The sequence below is a fragment of the Scyliorhinus canicula genome, chromosome 11, assembly GCF_902713615.1.
Source record: "Scyliorhinus canicula chromosome 11, sScyCan1.1, whole genome shotgun sequence".
In the NCBI taxonomy this organism is placed as follows: Eukaryota; Metazoa; Chordata; class Chondrichthyes; order Carcharhiniformes; family Scyliorhinidae; genus Scyliorhinus; species Scyliorhinus canicula.
In genome coordinates, this window is record NC_052156.1 from 80,661,522 (window position 1) to 80,677,901 (window position 16,380).

The 16,380-nt window shown below is 48.6% G+C and overlaps 1 protein-coding gene across 1 annotated transcript in view; it reads left to right on the forward strand.

Moving 5' to 3' along the window:
• The window catches only part of LOC119973153 (protein SSUH2 homolog), a 71,410-nt gene that overhangs the window by 23,275 nt on the left and 31,755 nt on the right, over window positions 1-16,380 (forward strand). The window contains exons 3-6 of the mRNA XM_038810769.1: window positions 3,987-4,085; window positions 5,104-5,182; window positions 10,883-11,012; window positions 15,991-16,051. Coding sequence (XP_038666697.1) covers window positions 3,987-4,085; window positions 5,104-5,182; window positions 10,883-11,012; window positions 15,991-16,051 — 369 coding nt within the window. The remainder of the gene's footprint in view (window positions 1-3,986; window positions 4,086-5,103; window positions 5,183-10,882; window positions 11,013-15,990; window positions 16,052-16,380) is intronic.

Genomic DNA, 16,380 nt, shown 5'->3' on the forward strand with positions numbered 1-16,380 from the left:
GGAGGTTGGATGCGGGGTTATTGGCAGATAGGGAGGTTTGGGAAAAGATAGGGGTGGCTATCCAGAACTATGTGAACGCAGGATAAGATGGGGGAGGTTTCTGCCTCCGGCAAGTTGTGGGAGGCACCTAAGGAGGTGTTAGGGGGAGAGTTTATCCTGATATCGGGCACACAAGGAGAGGGTGGACAGGCTCAGAGGTTGAGATTGGTTGCCATTCTGAGGGTTGACCGGAGGTACTCGGCGGTGCCTGAGGAGGCGCTGTTGAGGGAGAGACAGAAGCTCCAGATGGAGTTTAGGCTTGTGTCCATGGGATAGGCAGTGGGGCAATTGCACATGGCCAGGGGGGTAGTATATGAATATGAGGAGAAAGTCAGCAGGATGCTTGTGCGTCATTTGAGGAGGCAGGTGGTGGCAAAGGAAATTGGGAGGATGAGAAATGGTGGGGGAAGGGTAGTAATGGAGCCAGAGGAGGTGAATGGGGCATTTGAGGCATTTTACTGGCTTGGAGCCTCCAGTGGGGGATGAGGATATAAGGTGGTTTTCGGATGGGCTGGAGTTCCGAGGGCCCCTGGGCCAGATGGATTCCCAGCCGAGTTTTACAAGAAGTTTGGGTCGGTGCTTGGGCCCCTGTTAGTTGAGATGTATAATGAGCCGATGGTGAGAGGAGAGCTCCCCCCCGCCACCCCTCCACATTGTCTCAGGCTTCGTTATCGCTCATTTTAAAGAAAGACAAGGACCTGGAGCAATGTGGGTCGTATCGCCCAATTTCACTATTGAATGTAGATGCAAAGCTGTTGGAAAAGGAACTGGCAATGCAGATAGAAGATTGTGTGCCAGGGATGATAGGTGAGGGCCAGACAGGATTTGTGAAGGGGCGGCAGCTGTTGACGAATGTCTGGAGGTTACTGAATGTCAATATGTTGCCCTTGGAGAAGCGAGAAGTAGAAGTGGTTCTGGCGATGGATGCAGAGAAATCGTTTGATAGGGTGGAGTGGGCGACTTATTTGAGCTTTTAGGGCGATTTGGGCAGGGATTCATGGAATGGGTTCGGCTGTTGTATAAGACACCTAAGGCGCGTGTTCAGACTAACAAGGTCAGCTCGGAGTACTTTGGGTTGCTCCGGGGGACAAGGCAAAGCTATCCGCTCTCCCCGGAGCTCTTTGCCCATGCGATTGAGCCCTTGGCAATAGCACATAGGGGCTCGGGGGGTGGAGGGGTGTTGAGTGGGGGAAGGTGGGGGGGGGGGGGGGTTCGCAGCAGTGTAGCGCTGAGTTTCTTTGTATGTGGATGATCTCCTGTTGTATTTACGGTCCCGGTCGGGAGTTTCAACAGGATCATGGGGATTTTGGGGGAGTTTGGCCTCTTTTTGGGGTAGAAGCTCAACTTGGGGAAAAGTGAGATATTCTCAATTAATTCCCGGGGGCAGGGAAGGAGTTTTGGGCAGGCTGCTGCTTCAGTTGGTAGGGGCGAGTTTTCATTACCTTGGGCTACAGGTGGTGCGAGGTTGAGCCAAGTTGCATCAGTTGAATTTGGCATGGTTGGTGGAGGGAATGAAGTCCGACTTTAAGAGGTGGGATGTGCTGCCATTATCATTTGCTGGGCGTGTCCAGACGGTAAAGATGAAGGTGTTGCCGAAGTTTTGTTTGTGTTTCAGAACCTCCCGATCTTTGTGCCCAATTCCTTTTTTAGAAAGGTTAATGGGATGGTTTTATGGTTTTAATGTTTGTGTGGGTGGGTAAGGCTCCATGGGCTAGGAGGGTGTTCCTGGAGAGGGATCACCAGGAGGGTTTAGTGTTGCCAAACTTGCAAAACTATTATTGGGCAGCAAACATGGCAATGATTAGGAAATGGGCGGTGGAGGAGCGGTTGGTGTGGGGCGGATGGGGACGGCCTCGTATAAAGGAACCAGTTTGAGTGGCGAGGGGCTGGTGGGGTATTGAGTGGGGGGGGGGGGGTTGAGGAATGGCGAGTTTCACTGTATGCGGATGATCTCCTACTGTATATTTCAGACCCAGTTGTGATCCCCTGCTCCCGATTGCTGGTGCCCCTTCTCTTCTCGCCAATCAGGTACTCCACGAGGCCGGTGGTGGTATCAGCATTGAGGGTGAGGAACCAGTGGGCAGCACTGTAGCACAAGTGGATAGCACTGTGACTTCACAGCGCCAGGGTCCCAGGCTCGATTCCCTGCTGGGTCACTGTCTGTGTGGAGTCTGCACGTTCTCCCCGTGTCTGTATGGGTTTCCTCCGGGTGCTCCGGTTTCCTCCCACAGTCCAAAACGTGCAGATTAGGCGGATTGGCCATGATAAATTGCCCTTAGTGACCAAAAAGATTAGGAGGGGTTATTGGGTTACGAGGATAGGGTGGAAGTGAGGGCTTAAATGGGTCAGTGCAGACTCAATGGGCCGAATGGCCTCCTTCTGCAGTGCATGTTCTCTGTTCAGTGCCAGCAGCATTTTAGAATGGAAGGTGTGTCCCTGTGGGTGTCAATTTGGACAATCATCGGGTTGCCCCAGCGGGGTTGGATGCGAGGTTCCAGGGGTAGTGGCACATGGGGGTAGAATAGAACATAGAGAATACAGTGCAGAGCGCCTGTAACCCCCTCTGAACAATTTTGGGCACGAAGGACAATTTATCATGGCCAATCCACCTAACCTGCATGTCTTTGGACTGTGGGAGGAAACCGGAGCACCCGGAGGAAACCCACGCAGACATACTTTACGATTAATTTCTTGTAGGGAAGTTCGCAGACCTGGAGGAGCAGAAGGGAACATATCAGTTGCCGAAGGGGAATGGGTTCAGGTATCTGCAGGTTAGGGACTTTGTGAGGAAGGAGGTACCTTCGTTTCTGATGCTACCACCCCCTGTGCTACAGAACAAACTCCTGTCCAAGGAGGAAGTAGGAGGGGGCAGGGTCGTAGAGATAGATGGGGAGCTGTTGAAGAGAGAGCGTGCCCTGTGGAGGAGATTTGGCAAAGTGGGAGGAGGAGCTGGGATCTGGCGTATGGAGCGAGGCTTTGCGGAGGGTTAATGTGTACTCATCATGTGCAAGACGTCTCACCCAGCTTAAAGTTATACAAAGGGCTTACATGATGGTGTCTAGAATGAGCCGATTCTTTCCAGCGGTGGAGGATAGGTGTGCGCGGTGTGTGGGGAGGCCAGTGAACCATGTCCATATGTTTTGGGCATGTCTCAGGTTGAGGTGTTTTGGATGGGATTTGCACATATAATGTTGAAGATTTTGGGGGTAATGGTAGCTCTTGAGTCGGGAGGTGGCAATATTTGGAGTGTTGGAGGATCCGGGACTGCTGGTGGGAAGAGGCCGATGTATTAGCACAGTTGCTTCACAGCTCCTGGCTCCCAGGTTCGATTCCCGGCTTGGGTTACTGTCTCTGCGGAGTCTGCACATTCTCCCTGTGTGCGCGTGGGTTTCCACCAGGTGCTCCGGTTTCCTCCCACAGTCCAGAGATATGCAGGTGAGGTGGATTGGTCATGATAAATTGCCCTTAGTGTCCAAAAATGTTCAGTGAGGGGACAGGGTGAAGGTGTGGGCTTAAGTGGATGCTCTTTCCAAGGGCCGGGGCAGACTCGATGGGCCAAATGGCCTCCTTCGGCACTGTAAATCCTATGATTAGCCTTTGCCTCCCTGGTAGCCCGGAGATAGGTGTCATTGTACTGGTGGGGGTATTTAGTCATCAGTAGGCGGTATTCTTTTTCTGTTCGGGCTGGGTTAAAAGTTTAAAAAGGTGGTAGGAGGGGTATGTGTCGGGGTGGGAGTGGGTAGAGTTGCGGTGGTGGGGGGTGGGTAAGGATGTTTTGGCTGTTTGCTATTGCCACGGTTGTTTTTTTTTGTGTTTTTCTTTTCTTCTCTTTTGTGGATATATTTGAAAATGGCTCCAATAAAATGTTTTCCAGAAAAAATGTTGCCACAGTGTGAGCGGTTCAGTCAAATGATTAATGAAAGGGAATGCCACCTTCTTCTTTGCAGCTTTCCCTGAAGTCCCACAGAATGAGGAATGGGCATCAGCACCACCGGCTGAGATGCTGGATGACGTGGCTGGATATGAAGGAACCATAGCAGGTGGCGGTAAGAGGCATGGGGTTCAGAGGGTTTGTTCGCTAAACACAGCAGCTTAGGTGCCATTGCAAATATCATCCTCGCTAATCAAACAGGCTTCACTCCAGTGGCAGGGTAGAACCCCAGCTCCCTGGGTAAAGGCAAATTACTGCGGATGCTGTAATCCCTGGGTGTGATCTACCGGCTTTTCACGCCGGTGCATATTTGGTCCCACGTCGATGCACGGGTTTCGCAGCGACGAGGGGTGCAGTCACTGGGAAATCCCGTTGACAACGGCGGGTTCGGTAAATCTCCGCCTCTGCTGCCGAAAAACAGGCGGTGGGTTGGTCAGTAAATCCCGCCCCCTAGTTGCATAGCAACTTTCCGATTAGTGCCATTGTGCCACCGTGACCCTTTTTTTTTCCCTTTTCTTTTCCATGAAGTACAAGTTATTTTGCACTCCTCAAGACACTACACCCAGCAATGGGAGGAATGAAAAACTTGTATGTGCTGCTGTTAGGCTGAAAGGTGTTTGTTGACCAGGACACTACAAGAACTCACTGCTCCTCTCTGAGTAGTGCATTGAGATTATTCTACCGCCACCTGAGGCAATGGAATAAACAGGTAGAACCTCCCCTTTCTGTTGTATCTGTTGAACGGCATCTCTGGCAATGCAGCACTCCCTTAGCACTGTACTGGAATGCGGTTGTGTGGCCACTTTCAGAGTGCAGCGTTTGACTCAGACTATTGGATGAGCCAAGCTGATAGTCTGGCTACATATATACAGTGAAATTGGGGCAGCAATGTGCCATTCACTTTAACTTGTTACATCCATCTGAATCAAATTGTAATGCCCCAACTGAGATGATCGTAGAGTAGCATTCCGACATGGGATTTTCCCAATGTGCGTGGCTCAGCATTCACTATTTCAGTTGGTTAAACTAGCGGTAATTGGGGTGTGGTTGACAGCAATGGTTTGGTGGGGAGGCGTTGAGATGAATGTCTGGGTTCTATAACTGACAGACTAATAGCCTGCATTTATTCACAGAGGGAGGCTTTGTTCTCCCACCTATCTCAATAACAGAAACAACACGGAGGGATGAGCCTCGTCCGCAGAGAGAGTGGAGGTGAGATCCTAAATCTGGCAAGTTGCAGTTAACCCTGCTGTACTTGAATCCCATTTTGGGTCCTGCACCTTGAGGCCTTGCAGGTTCCCTGAAGCCTGAAGGGCAGCTCCTGGGGTAACAAATGAAACAAAACAGCTGCAAAGTTCAGTGAATAACCGGAGAACTCTCTGGGCATTTATCGGGAAGTCAAAGGGACTCAAACCGCTGTCTGGTTCACCAAGTGGATGAGTTAGCGAATGACGGCACGGGGAACAGTCCATGGTTCTCCATACTCTCTGGGCTTTCAATGGCGAGCTTGTAGGCATGTTTTGAATTGCTTTAGTTACCTTCTGATATCAGGAGGTGCCCTGCATTGCTGCATGAAAACTGTCTTCACCAGCAGCAACATTCACGTCCTTGGGTACGGCTGCTGAATTACCTTTGAAGTGTAGTCACTGGTATTATGTCAGCAACCACAGCCATCAGTTTTTGCACAGCAAACCCCCACAAAGAGGAATTGACCTGATACTCGGTTCGTAGTCACATTGGCTGAAGGATAGATGTCGACCAGATCAGTGGGATCTGCTCTTCTTCAAATAGCTGATGAGGATTTTTCTTTCACTTCCACCTGATAATGCAGTTGGGGCCTCGATTTAAGATCTTTTCTGAAAGGTGGCATCTTCGGCAGAGTAGTATTCCTTCAATACGACACTGGAGCGTGAGCCTAGATTCTTTGGCCCAGTCCCTGGGGTGGGACTTCCATCTTCTGATTTGAGGCAACAGTGCTACCACTGACACCAGAGTCACAAGCAGTTTTGAGAGACCTGCAATTAAAACATTTTCAGTTAAATTATCCCTCAAACACTGTTTTTAATATTTGGCTGGGATTTTCTGCTCCCCCCCCCCCACCCCGAGGCGTGTTTTGCGGTGATGGAGGCAGCCTGCCGCTGGCTTGCAGCAGGATGTTCCAGTCCCGCCAATGTCAATGGCAATTTGAATTGTTTGCCGGTCACACCATCAGGGAGAAACCACTTGTGTGTGTGGGGGGGGGGGGGCTAACCATTGGCAGGCCCAGAAGATTTGGAATTTTTATATGGCTATGTTTGTATCATGATTATTTATATTTTGCAAGCTGTCTCCATTCAAATATAGAATATATGTTGAACACGTCAATCGCCCTTGGAAGGACCAAATGTACAAGTGTGTGTCACACTTGCATCCGATTGGCACAAATGTCCCAGTCATAAAACAGAAACGAATTGCAATTAAACCACCCGAATAAGCAGAGGAAAGGGAAAAACAGTTACGTTTCCTTACTGGTCTTTCCTCCTGGAAGAACCAGAGACAGACGAACCTCCATGAGCTATAGCAATTGGCCTTCACTGAGCTCGGAGTTTCCATATTTCAAGAATACTCAGGATTGAGCTCTTAAGCATGCGCTTTCAGGAGCATTAAAGAACTGAACCCAGCACGCCTCTGAATTGGAAAGGAAGAACCTGGACTGGATTATCCCAAAATGGGGCTATGTCCCCATTCTGGCGTAAAAACAATGGCGTTGCACTCCCCAGTTTCCTGCAAGAAACAAAAGGCGATTCCCTTACGTTCTGGGACTAGCAGGGACCCGAGGAGCTTCACGCAGCTATGGCTGCGGATACGGGCTATGGCTGCGGATACGGGCTATGGCTGCGGATACGGGCTATGGCTGCGGATACGGGCCCCCGCACTTCCGGTTCCGAGTCCGCACATGCCCACGGCGACGGCCTCCAGTGATTGCGCCGAGCGCCATGGCGGACTCTGACCGCGAACCAACACTCACAATCTAGGCCACTGATAGGCCGCACGCCACTGCATTGGACCGGCCCGATCACTGCCCCGGCCGCCCATATAACCCCCCCCACCCACCCCGGTGCTCGATTTCCCCCGCCCCCCCGCTAGGGCGGCCATGGACTGAGTCCACAGCCACCATGCAAGAGTCCCGGCCGGCCATACCACATTAGTTCCACGCCGTCGGGAACTCGGCCAGTCGGGAGTGAAGTATCGCTGGGTGGGCCTCTGGCAATGGCCTCCCAGCCACGTGGCATAATTCGCGGACGCACGATTCTTCGGGGCCGGGAGAATCTCCGGAGCGGTGTCTCCGGATAATATCCGGAGCGGTGCAGGGCCCGATTCGGTCGGGAACTTTGATTCTCTACCCCCGCACCAAATACGATTTTGGGGCAGGGCTACGGAGAATCCAGCCCCCTATATTTATATAGCACCTTTGATGAATTCAGGATGCTCCAAAAACTTTATAGTCAGTGGAAGCAACTTTGAAATATAAGCACAGTTGTAATATAGAGAAACGCAACATCCAATCTGTGCACATCAAGGTCCCCCATCAGTAAGGAAAGAAGTGACCAGATCACCTGATTTTTGGTGTTGATTGAGAGTCAGAACACCCGGGAGAGCAGCAATGTGGGATCTTCCATTTGCACTTCAGAGGACAGACAGACCTTGGTTTAACAAGCATTTGAAATACAAAACCTCGGACAATGCAGCACTCCCTCAAGTACTGCTCTAGACTGCCAACCTAGATTACATGCTTCTGGAACAGAGTTTGAATCCACAACACCCTCATTCCAAAGCAGAAATACTGAGGCACATGATCAAACTTGCTGACTTTGAAATTGGCGACATGCTTTCCTTTCCCAGTAATTCACCTCAATCTTTTTGATGCAACATTGGCTTTTGGGCTTGGTCCAAAATGCCGTGACTGGGCTCAGCGCCAACTCTACAATGAGCTGTAGGTTCTGATGGGAAGGAGTGGGAAGAGTACAAAGTGACAATTCAGCATTTCAAAATAAAGAGAACTGTGACCAGACCAACTCTTCTGGTTTGTCTGCTGAGAGGTTATGTCGTACATTGGGGAGCAAGTGGGGACTTTCCTACCAATCAGTGCTTTTTGGGCAGTAGGTTTGTGCAGATGTTTCAGCATTGCAATATCATTCAGCACTGCCGCAGTGACTCTTAAAGTCACTGTGTTTCTTAAAGTTTTTAGACTGCACAAGTTAATATTCCTTAGGGCTGCACGGTAGCATTGTGGATAGCACATTTGCTTCACAGCTCCAGGGTCCCAGGTTCGATTCCGGCTTGGGTCACTGTCTGTGTGGAGTCTGCACATTCTCCCCGTGTGTGCGTGGGTTTCCTCCGGGTGCTCCGGTTTCCTCCCACAGTCCAAAGATGTGCAGGTTAGGTGGATTGGCCATGATAAATTGCCCTTAGTGTCCAAAATTGCCCTTAGTGTTCGGTGGGGTTACTGGGTTATGGGGATAGGGTGGAGTTCTTTATTGAAGGAATAAGAAATGTCTGAAATAACCAACCAAGGAGGTAATGGCAGCATTAGAAACAGGAGGAGGCCATTCAGCCCCTCAAACCCAATCTGTCATTCAATTAGATCATGGCTGATCTGCTTCATATTTTCTTCGACCAAAAATCTATCAATCTCTGTTTTTTGTTTGAGATTTTCACTTGGCCCATCTCCCTACAGCCTCAGCAGCTTTTTTGGGCTGGGAAGAAGTGCAAATTTCCATGAGCTTTTTTTGATGTAGAAGTACTTTCTGACATCGCCTTTGAATGGGTTCGCTTTAAATTTTGCTGTACCAAATTGGTGCTCAGTTCCCAGGCAAGATGGAAAATGTTTTACCTTATCTACATTGTCAACTCTGTTTTTAGATACAATAATGGACAAAATTGAGTCCTGGAGTGATAGGGTTTTCTCATTATCTTTTTGTACGTTCTGCACGTACTTGGATTTGATCGACCTACTCGCATAGTTAATGGTGTGACTTGCAACATATGAAGGCACCATTGTCTGTATTGTTAAGGACAACACATCCAAAGCAGGAGTCCAGTCTGTTTTGAGTTAGTTACCCCCGGCTAAGTTAGCAGTAGCTGGGAGGCAATACTTGACCTCTGCACAGGAGCTAGGCCATGATTTCCACTTCTTTTTTTTTTGTAAATTTAATGTGCCCAATTTTTTTTCCCAATTTTTCCAATTAATTTGGCGTGGCCAATCCACCTACTCTGCACATCTTTGGGCTGTGGGGGTAAGACACACGCAAACACTGGGAGAATGTGCAAACTCCACACGGACAGTGATTCGGGGCCGGGATCGAACCTGGGACTTCGGTGCCGTGAGGCAGCAGTGCTAACTAGTGTGCCACCGTGCCGCCCCTCAGATTTCCACTTCTAATCATGTGTCTGTGTGCCTCTGACAGGATTGGGCAGAGCTAAGATGCACATCAGATTGCATTCAGTGTCTAATCTTGCACAGATGGAACAGCTACTTGGGCAGTTGTAGAGCTGTGAGGTAACCTTTCCACAGGGGAATTTTAGTCTGGGTTCCTTAAGAAACGAGTCATCGGTTCCATGTATTTTCTCTTTCCAAATATGGGTTTAGTCCTGCACAAGGATGGTATGGGGGTAAAGTCACTGGAATAGTAATCCAGAAGCCTTGACTGATTCTCTGGGGACATGGGTTCAAATTTCACCACAGCAGCTGGTGGAATTTGAATTCAATTAACAAATCTGGAATTGAAAGTTAGTCCCACTAATGGCGACCAAAACAACGATCATCAATTGTTGCAAAAAGTCATCTTTTTCCTGCCTTTAGGGAAGGAAACTTGCCATCGTAACCCAGTCTGGCCTACATGTGACTCAAAGCATTGTGGTTGACTCCTAACTGCTCTCTGAAATGGCCTATTAAGCCATCTGGTTCAAGGGTAATTAGAAATGGACAACAAGTGCCACTGATGGCCACATCCCATAAGATATATATATTTTTAAAAGTACCTCAATGGTTTCAGCAGAGAACTGAGAACAACAGATTGGGGCACATTGAAAGAAAAACCTGGCTGGGATTTTCCGTACCCATCCAAAGGGCGGTCCTTTCCATGCTCCCCAGAGCGTGTTTTGCAGTGACAGCCCACCATTGGCGGGATCATCTGACCCTGCCGTTGTCAACAGGTTTTCCCGTTGTATGGAACCCCCCGCACCGGGAAACCCACGGTGAAGGTTTGCCATGACCAGGACTGGACGATCCCACTGGCATGAACGGCTGGAAAATTCCCTCCAAAATCAAATGGCGAGCCCGCCGTGTCCCCCAGGGCGGAACCGGAAAATTTCAACCCTTATCTTTTAGTCTGCATTTAGGATGTGACCAAAGCTGTATTTATTGCCTGAAGTTGGTGAACATTAACAACCATTTTATCTTATAACTGAGTGGCTTGCAGAATCACATCTGTTGGCATTAAGAGTCAGCCATCTCGTATGTTCTACAGTCGTGTGTTGTCGTGGTAAGTTCCTTTGTGTTAAGGGCATTTGGTGAGGCCGTTGGGTTTGAATATCAATCTGACAGAACTTCCTGTGCAAACACACAAATTAAAAAGCTGATCGAATTCTATTTCACAAAGGTTCCATGGTGGGATTTGAACTCTTAACCTTTGAGTTAGTCGAGTGCCATCACCATTACACTGATATCACCATGCTTGGATCAGTGTGTGCACATTGGAGTGACTTGAACTAGGCCCCGTTGCTCTTGAAATGTATGTAAAGACTGACAAAACTAATAAGGTGAAGAAAGTTAATGAAAGAAATGCTGAGAATATATTTTATGAAACTTGTGGAACAATGGTAACATCTTTGTGCTTTTCTTGCCTCCCCTTTCTTGTTCCCTCCTCCCAGTATTCCGACCATCACTGAAGATATGGCTAGAGAAGCATTCATTCAGTTTGCATCCAGCAAATGTTGCTACAGCAGTAGGCCTGCTAAAGAGATGGTCTTTCGTGATTTACGAGCGTTTAACACCTATAGAGTAAGTAGCACCCTTTTTAAAAGAAAGGAAAAACTTTCTCATCTTGTCACATCACAAGAAACATCTCAGTGCCACAAATCATTTTTGAAGTTTTCCTGTAGCCGTTCTGCATCGGCTGTGGTTCAGCTGGTACCATTCTTACCTTTTTGTGTCTCTAGGTTCAAGTTCCTCTCCAGGACTTGAGTGCTAGAATCAAAGCTCCTACTCCAATACAGTACTGAAGGAATGCTGCACTGTCAAAGGTGCCAGTTTTTGCATGAGATGTTAAAAATGAAGCCCTATTCAGGATGAGCAACTCTCAAGGGATGGTGGTGGAGGGGGGGGGGGGGGGGGAATTTAAGATTTAAGGGATACTTTGGCATGGTGGATATAGTGGCTGGCCCCTTTAAGGGGCAATGTTTTGATGGATCATATGACTCTCATCCAATTGGAATTGGGAAAGGTGCTATGAATATAAATACACATTTTTCATTCAATCTCACCTTGTTCTTTGTGCTGTTGAAAAATGGTGCATAATTCATCGCTTATGACATAGGCCTTTGCTTTGCTGATTGTAATCAACTCAATTAAAATAAATGCATTCAAATCTGGCCTGGCTTCTCTGTTCTGGTGCCTAAATTGCTCGCACCAAGGGAGACCAAGCTACTAGTCCCTACTGGTGCTGGGAGTGGGGCCCACTCTCCTAGACCATGCTAATTTATGCATGGGGATAGCTCGTCTGATTCCATCGGAATGGCAGCCCGATAGGGAGGCCTGGCAGCGAGTCCCTCTTCCCCCACATCGCAAATCCTGCCCCGACCCCACGTTAACAAGTAGGGGCATCCTTACCCCACCACAGGAATAGCAGGTCAGCCTCCACAGCATGTACACATGAGAGTGACACGACCCACCTCTTCCACTAACTCCCCTCCCCCCCCATCAGAGCCTTCATCAGAGATCCCATCAGAACCCCCAACAGAGAGCCCCATTGCTCACTCCTGCCTGAAAACAGAAGAGCAGTCCAGGCAGCAGAGTGAAAAATCACTGCATTTTCAATTACCCTTGTCTAACATATGCTGCCTCAGCCAAAAGTGTTCAAAGCAGCCGCTGGTACAAGTGTCGCAGGCTTCCTCAAAAGCTAAGAACAATTCAAAGGACTTCAAATTTCTTGATAGCTTTTGGAAAGCAAACATTCCAATCAATTTCACACTGCAATACATTGCATTAGCCAGTGATTGACAATTTTATTATTCCAATGACAGGTACATGGTGGATTGTTTATCTATCTTTCCCTTCACGCTTGAATATATCTCAATTACCCAACTTTGATGCTAACCACTATGTTTATAAACACTCTTTTATTTTTTAAATTTAGATTACCCAATTATTTCTTCCAATTAAGGGGCAATTTAGCATGACAAATCCACCTACCCTGCACATTTTTGGGTTGTGGGGGCGAAACCCACGCAGGCACGGAGAGAATGTGCAAACTCCACATGGACAGTGAACCAGAGCCGGGATCGAACCTGGGACCTCAGCGCCGTGAGGCAGCTGTGCTAACCACTAGGCCACCGTGCTGCCCCACTCTTGCTATTATTGATAGCTCCCCATCACATCAAAAGTAGCTAAGTACGTCCTGCTGTGAAAAAGAGGAAGTGAACTGCCACTTGTTACAGCTGCTGCTTTAAACACTTCTGGCTGAGGCAGCAGATGTTGGGGAGGAGTAAGTGAAAATGCAGTGATTTTTCACTGTATTGCCTGGACTACTCTTCAGCTTTAAGGTAGGGGTTTCTGATGGGGGAGGTCGGTGGGGAGTCGGGTCACCCTCATACGTGCATGCTGTGAAGTGGGACTGGTTATTCCTGTGGTGAGAGGAGAGGATGCCCCTACTGGTCAATGAGGGTGTGGGGGTGGGGGGGGGGGGGGGGGGGGGGAGACAGGATTTGCATTCTGGGGGGGGGGGCATTCTGAGGCACCCCGGGATCCGGCATGTCAGGGCAACGCTTGGGAAAACCTGCACCAAAGCCCACCTGGTGGATTTCCTGTTATGGGGGTCAGTGCAGAATGACAAGGTGGGGTTGGGGGGGTGGGGTGCCCCTTGAATCAGGCTTCCAACCCGTGAATAAAATGGAAATGGATGTATATCACCAATTTGAATCCTTCAACTGGCATGGCATGGATAGTGTGCTGAGGCCACTGGCGAGGCACGGAGCAACGCGGCCCCAAACCTATTTTTCCATCGACACTCCATTCCAGACCAGGAATCCCGAAACCCACGTCGGCTGATGGAGAATCCACGCCTGCATCATGACTGGACAACCAAGGCCTTGCTCTCTAACTTCAATTCCACTGACCAAAGGTGGAGTTTTCCGGCCCCGTTGTGGCGGGGGTGGGACTGGAAAATGTAGTGAACCATTCTATTATTACCCTGCCTTGGACTCATCCAGATGGGGATCTTTGTTCCCTGGGGATGATTGGGCTGAGTTAACCAGCACTAGTATAACAGCTGACAGAAAGGAGTGAGGACCCTGAGATGTGTAACTGGGTCCTGTGTAAATACTGCTGTTATGCCGAATAAACGTCTTTCTTATGAACTCTTTGAACTTCCCCTATGCCGTTTACTTCACATTCAAAGGTCCACTCACTTTGGCGGGTCTGGAAGATTCCGCCAGCAGGAGGGGCTACAAAATCTCTCCGCGAGTGTTTATCAATCTTAAAAAAGTTTACAAATGGGATGGCACGGTGGCACAGTGGTTAGCACTGTTGGCTCACGGCACCAGGGACCCAGGTTCAATTCCGACCTCGGGTGACTGGAGTTTGCACATTCTCCCTATGTCTGAGTTGGTTTCCTCCGGGTGCTCCGGTTTCCTCCCACAGTCCAAAGATGTTCAGGTTAGGTAATTTGGCCATGCTAAATTGCCCCATAGCGTGGGGTTGCAGGAAAAGGGTGGGGGTTTGGGCCTAGGTAGGGTGATTGTCAAAGGGTCAGTTCAGATTCGATGAGCCAAATGGTCTCCTTCTGCACTGTAGGGATTCTATGAAATGATTGTGGGAATCGATTTAAAGAGGACCATCTGCCTGTTGTGCAAAGAATACTCCACTTTCTTGTAGGGATGTGGTTGGATTTAAACCGTTGCATTCAATAGTCCCAATTTGAACTTTGGCCATAATTGACTGGTTGGGATGTTCTCTATGGGATTTACGTTGCATAATGTAGGATGTTGAATATCCTCTGGTAGGTCAGAATTAAATCTTTGCAGTCTTAAGTAGATTAAATGGATGCATTTACTAACTGCAATTTTAAAAAATTCATTCAAGGGATAGGGGCATCACTGGCTGGACCAGCATTTCTTGCCAATTTCCAATTGCTCTTCAGAGATTGGTGGTGAGCTGTCTCCTTGTGCATATATACAGTCAAGGGTTCAAGCTAGGAGCTGTCTCCATGCTGGCTTGTGCACATGGACCTGTCCAGCATTACACTGACCCCTCGGTATGGTGATGAATTCTCCACATCAGTGTGTGGGCGGCAATCAGTCCCACATTAGCCCTATGTGTGTCAGACCCTTATACAGTACTACATATCGGTCTTCTGTCAAATATATAAATATAACAATGTGCGAACTTGAGTCCAATTTTCATAAAGGCAAGTATCCTCTGCCAAATGCAACTCCTTTTCAATTGAGAAATGGGATTTTAATGCTGGATTTTATATTACCATCACCACTTTCTGTGGTACAGTCAAGGCAGAAGAGCATCACTGTTTTTGATGCTTCGCTTTTGAATGTGGCATCAAAGAATGGTTCCCAAATCAAAGAAATCCTCGGGTCACTCAATTGACTGCGGTGTGTTGCATTGCTACTTGAACACAGGACCCTTCTGAAGTGGAGCAGAGGGAGGTTTTAGAATAAAGTTTACAATGCAGCTTTTTTTTTAAAGAGTGCTTTGAGGGAGGGGAGACAGAAAGGGTAGCAAAGTGAATACTTTCGCTATAAATAGCAAATACAGTAACTGCGCACTTGTCTGCGTGGTGGAGGGAGTGAAGCAGGTACGGTAAGTCAGCTTCAGTGCAATGTATGGTAGAAAGGGGAACCAGATAGACTGGAGTGAGATCTTGCAAGAGTTTCAAAAGCAGCAGCTCAAAATGAATAGACTGGGGGTTGGTGTGGATGGGGCACCAAATCAGATCTGTGCCTCCATTGAGCCAATAACCCGGTGCTGGTGAAACCAAACTAAGTTCTACGGGCTAGATTTAATGGCTGTGCAAATGGCCACCACCACCCACTCTGGCTATTGTTGGGAGCTCCAATGGGATTAAATCCCAATCATGCACTTGCCTGCCTGCCATCAGGGTTCTTTAGACCCAGCAACGCCAACCAGGGGTGATGGGCATTGTTGGGATTGCTGTAGACCTGGAGGCAGGAGAAACAATCCAAGCCGTGGAGGAGAGCTAAATGGGGCAGCTTCGCTGGGTCGAAGCTAGGCAGGTTATGGGGAGAGAGGGAGGGAAAGAGGGTTCCTTGTGCAAAGCGGAGGGGTGGGGGCTTAGGTATTCTTCCAGGGATGGCTGTTGCTATTGGCAGGCACCCCCCCCCCCCCCCCCCCCCCCCCATGCAACCCGTAACTGAGCCACCAACTTTTACTCAGTGGCCTGTTGGCATGGCATGCGCCTCTCTGCCGCTGATAGATTATCAGCAGTATTAGGTTGAGACGCTCCAGGGCCATTTAAGTGCTTCAATTGACCCAGGAGAAAGGAGTGTAACCTGAACCTTCCCTGCCTCTGACTTAATCGGGGACAAGTTGGGAAGGTTATCCAACCAATACGTTCCCTCTCAATTAAATGGCCCCGCTGCCACCCAGCTAGTTTCCGATGAGTGGGGGCATGAACTCTGCCCTATATTGCGGAGTCTTATGCTGGAAATGTAACTTCTAATAAAATGTTGTGAATGTAATGCATTTATGGATCCTGCAGCATTGCTAAACAAGATTCATTTCACTTCAGTATCGCCTAGAAAGCTTCACTGAATCCAGATCAACCGAGTGGAAGATGATACCTTTTAAAGGTGAGCATGAAACACGCAGAACAACCTAAATCTGAAGTACTTCACAGGGATCACAGGCATTGGGTAACAGATACACTTTGAAGGCACACTATTGCCGATATTTTTACCATTTAACCCTTGGTGTCCCCACAGTAGTATCTTTGCATCCAATCCCCTAGGAAACCCCCATGAATGCCGTTCCTTCTGGTCCCATTTGTGGAGACCAGGAAGTTAGATCCCAAGCTGTGGTTAGATCTTGGGAACGCATATTAGGGCGAGACTAGCTATCTCACTCTAGTATGAAGATTTGCCAGAAAGTGATCCTGCCCATAATGGGCGGGATTCACATC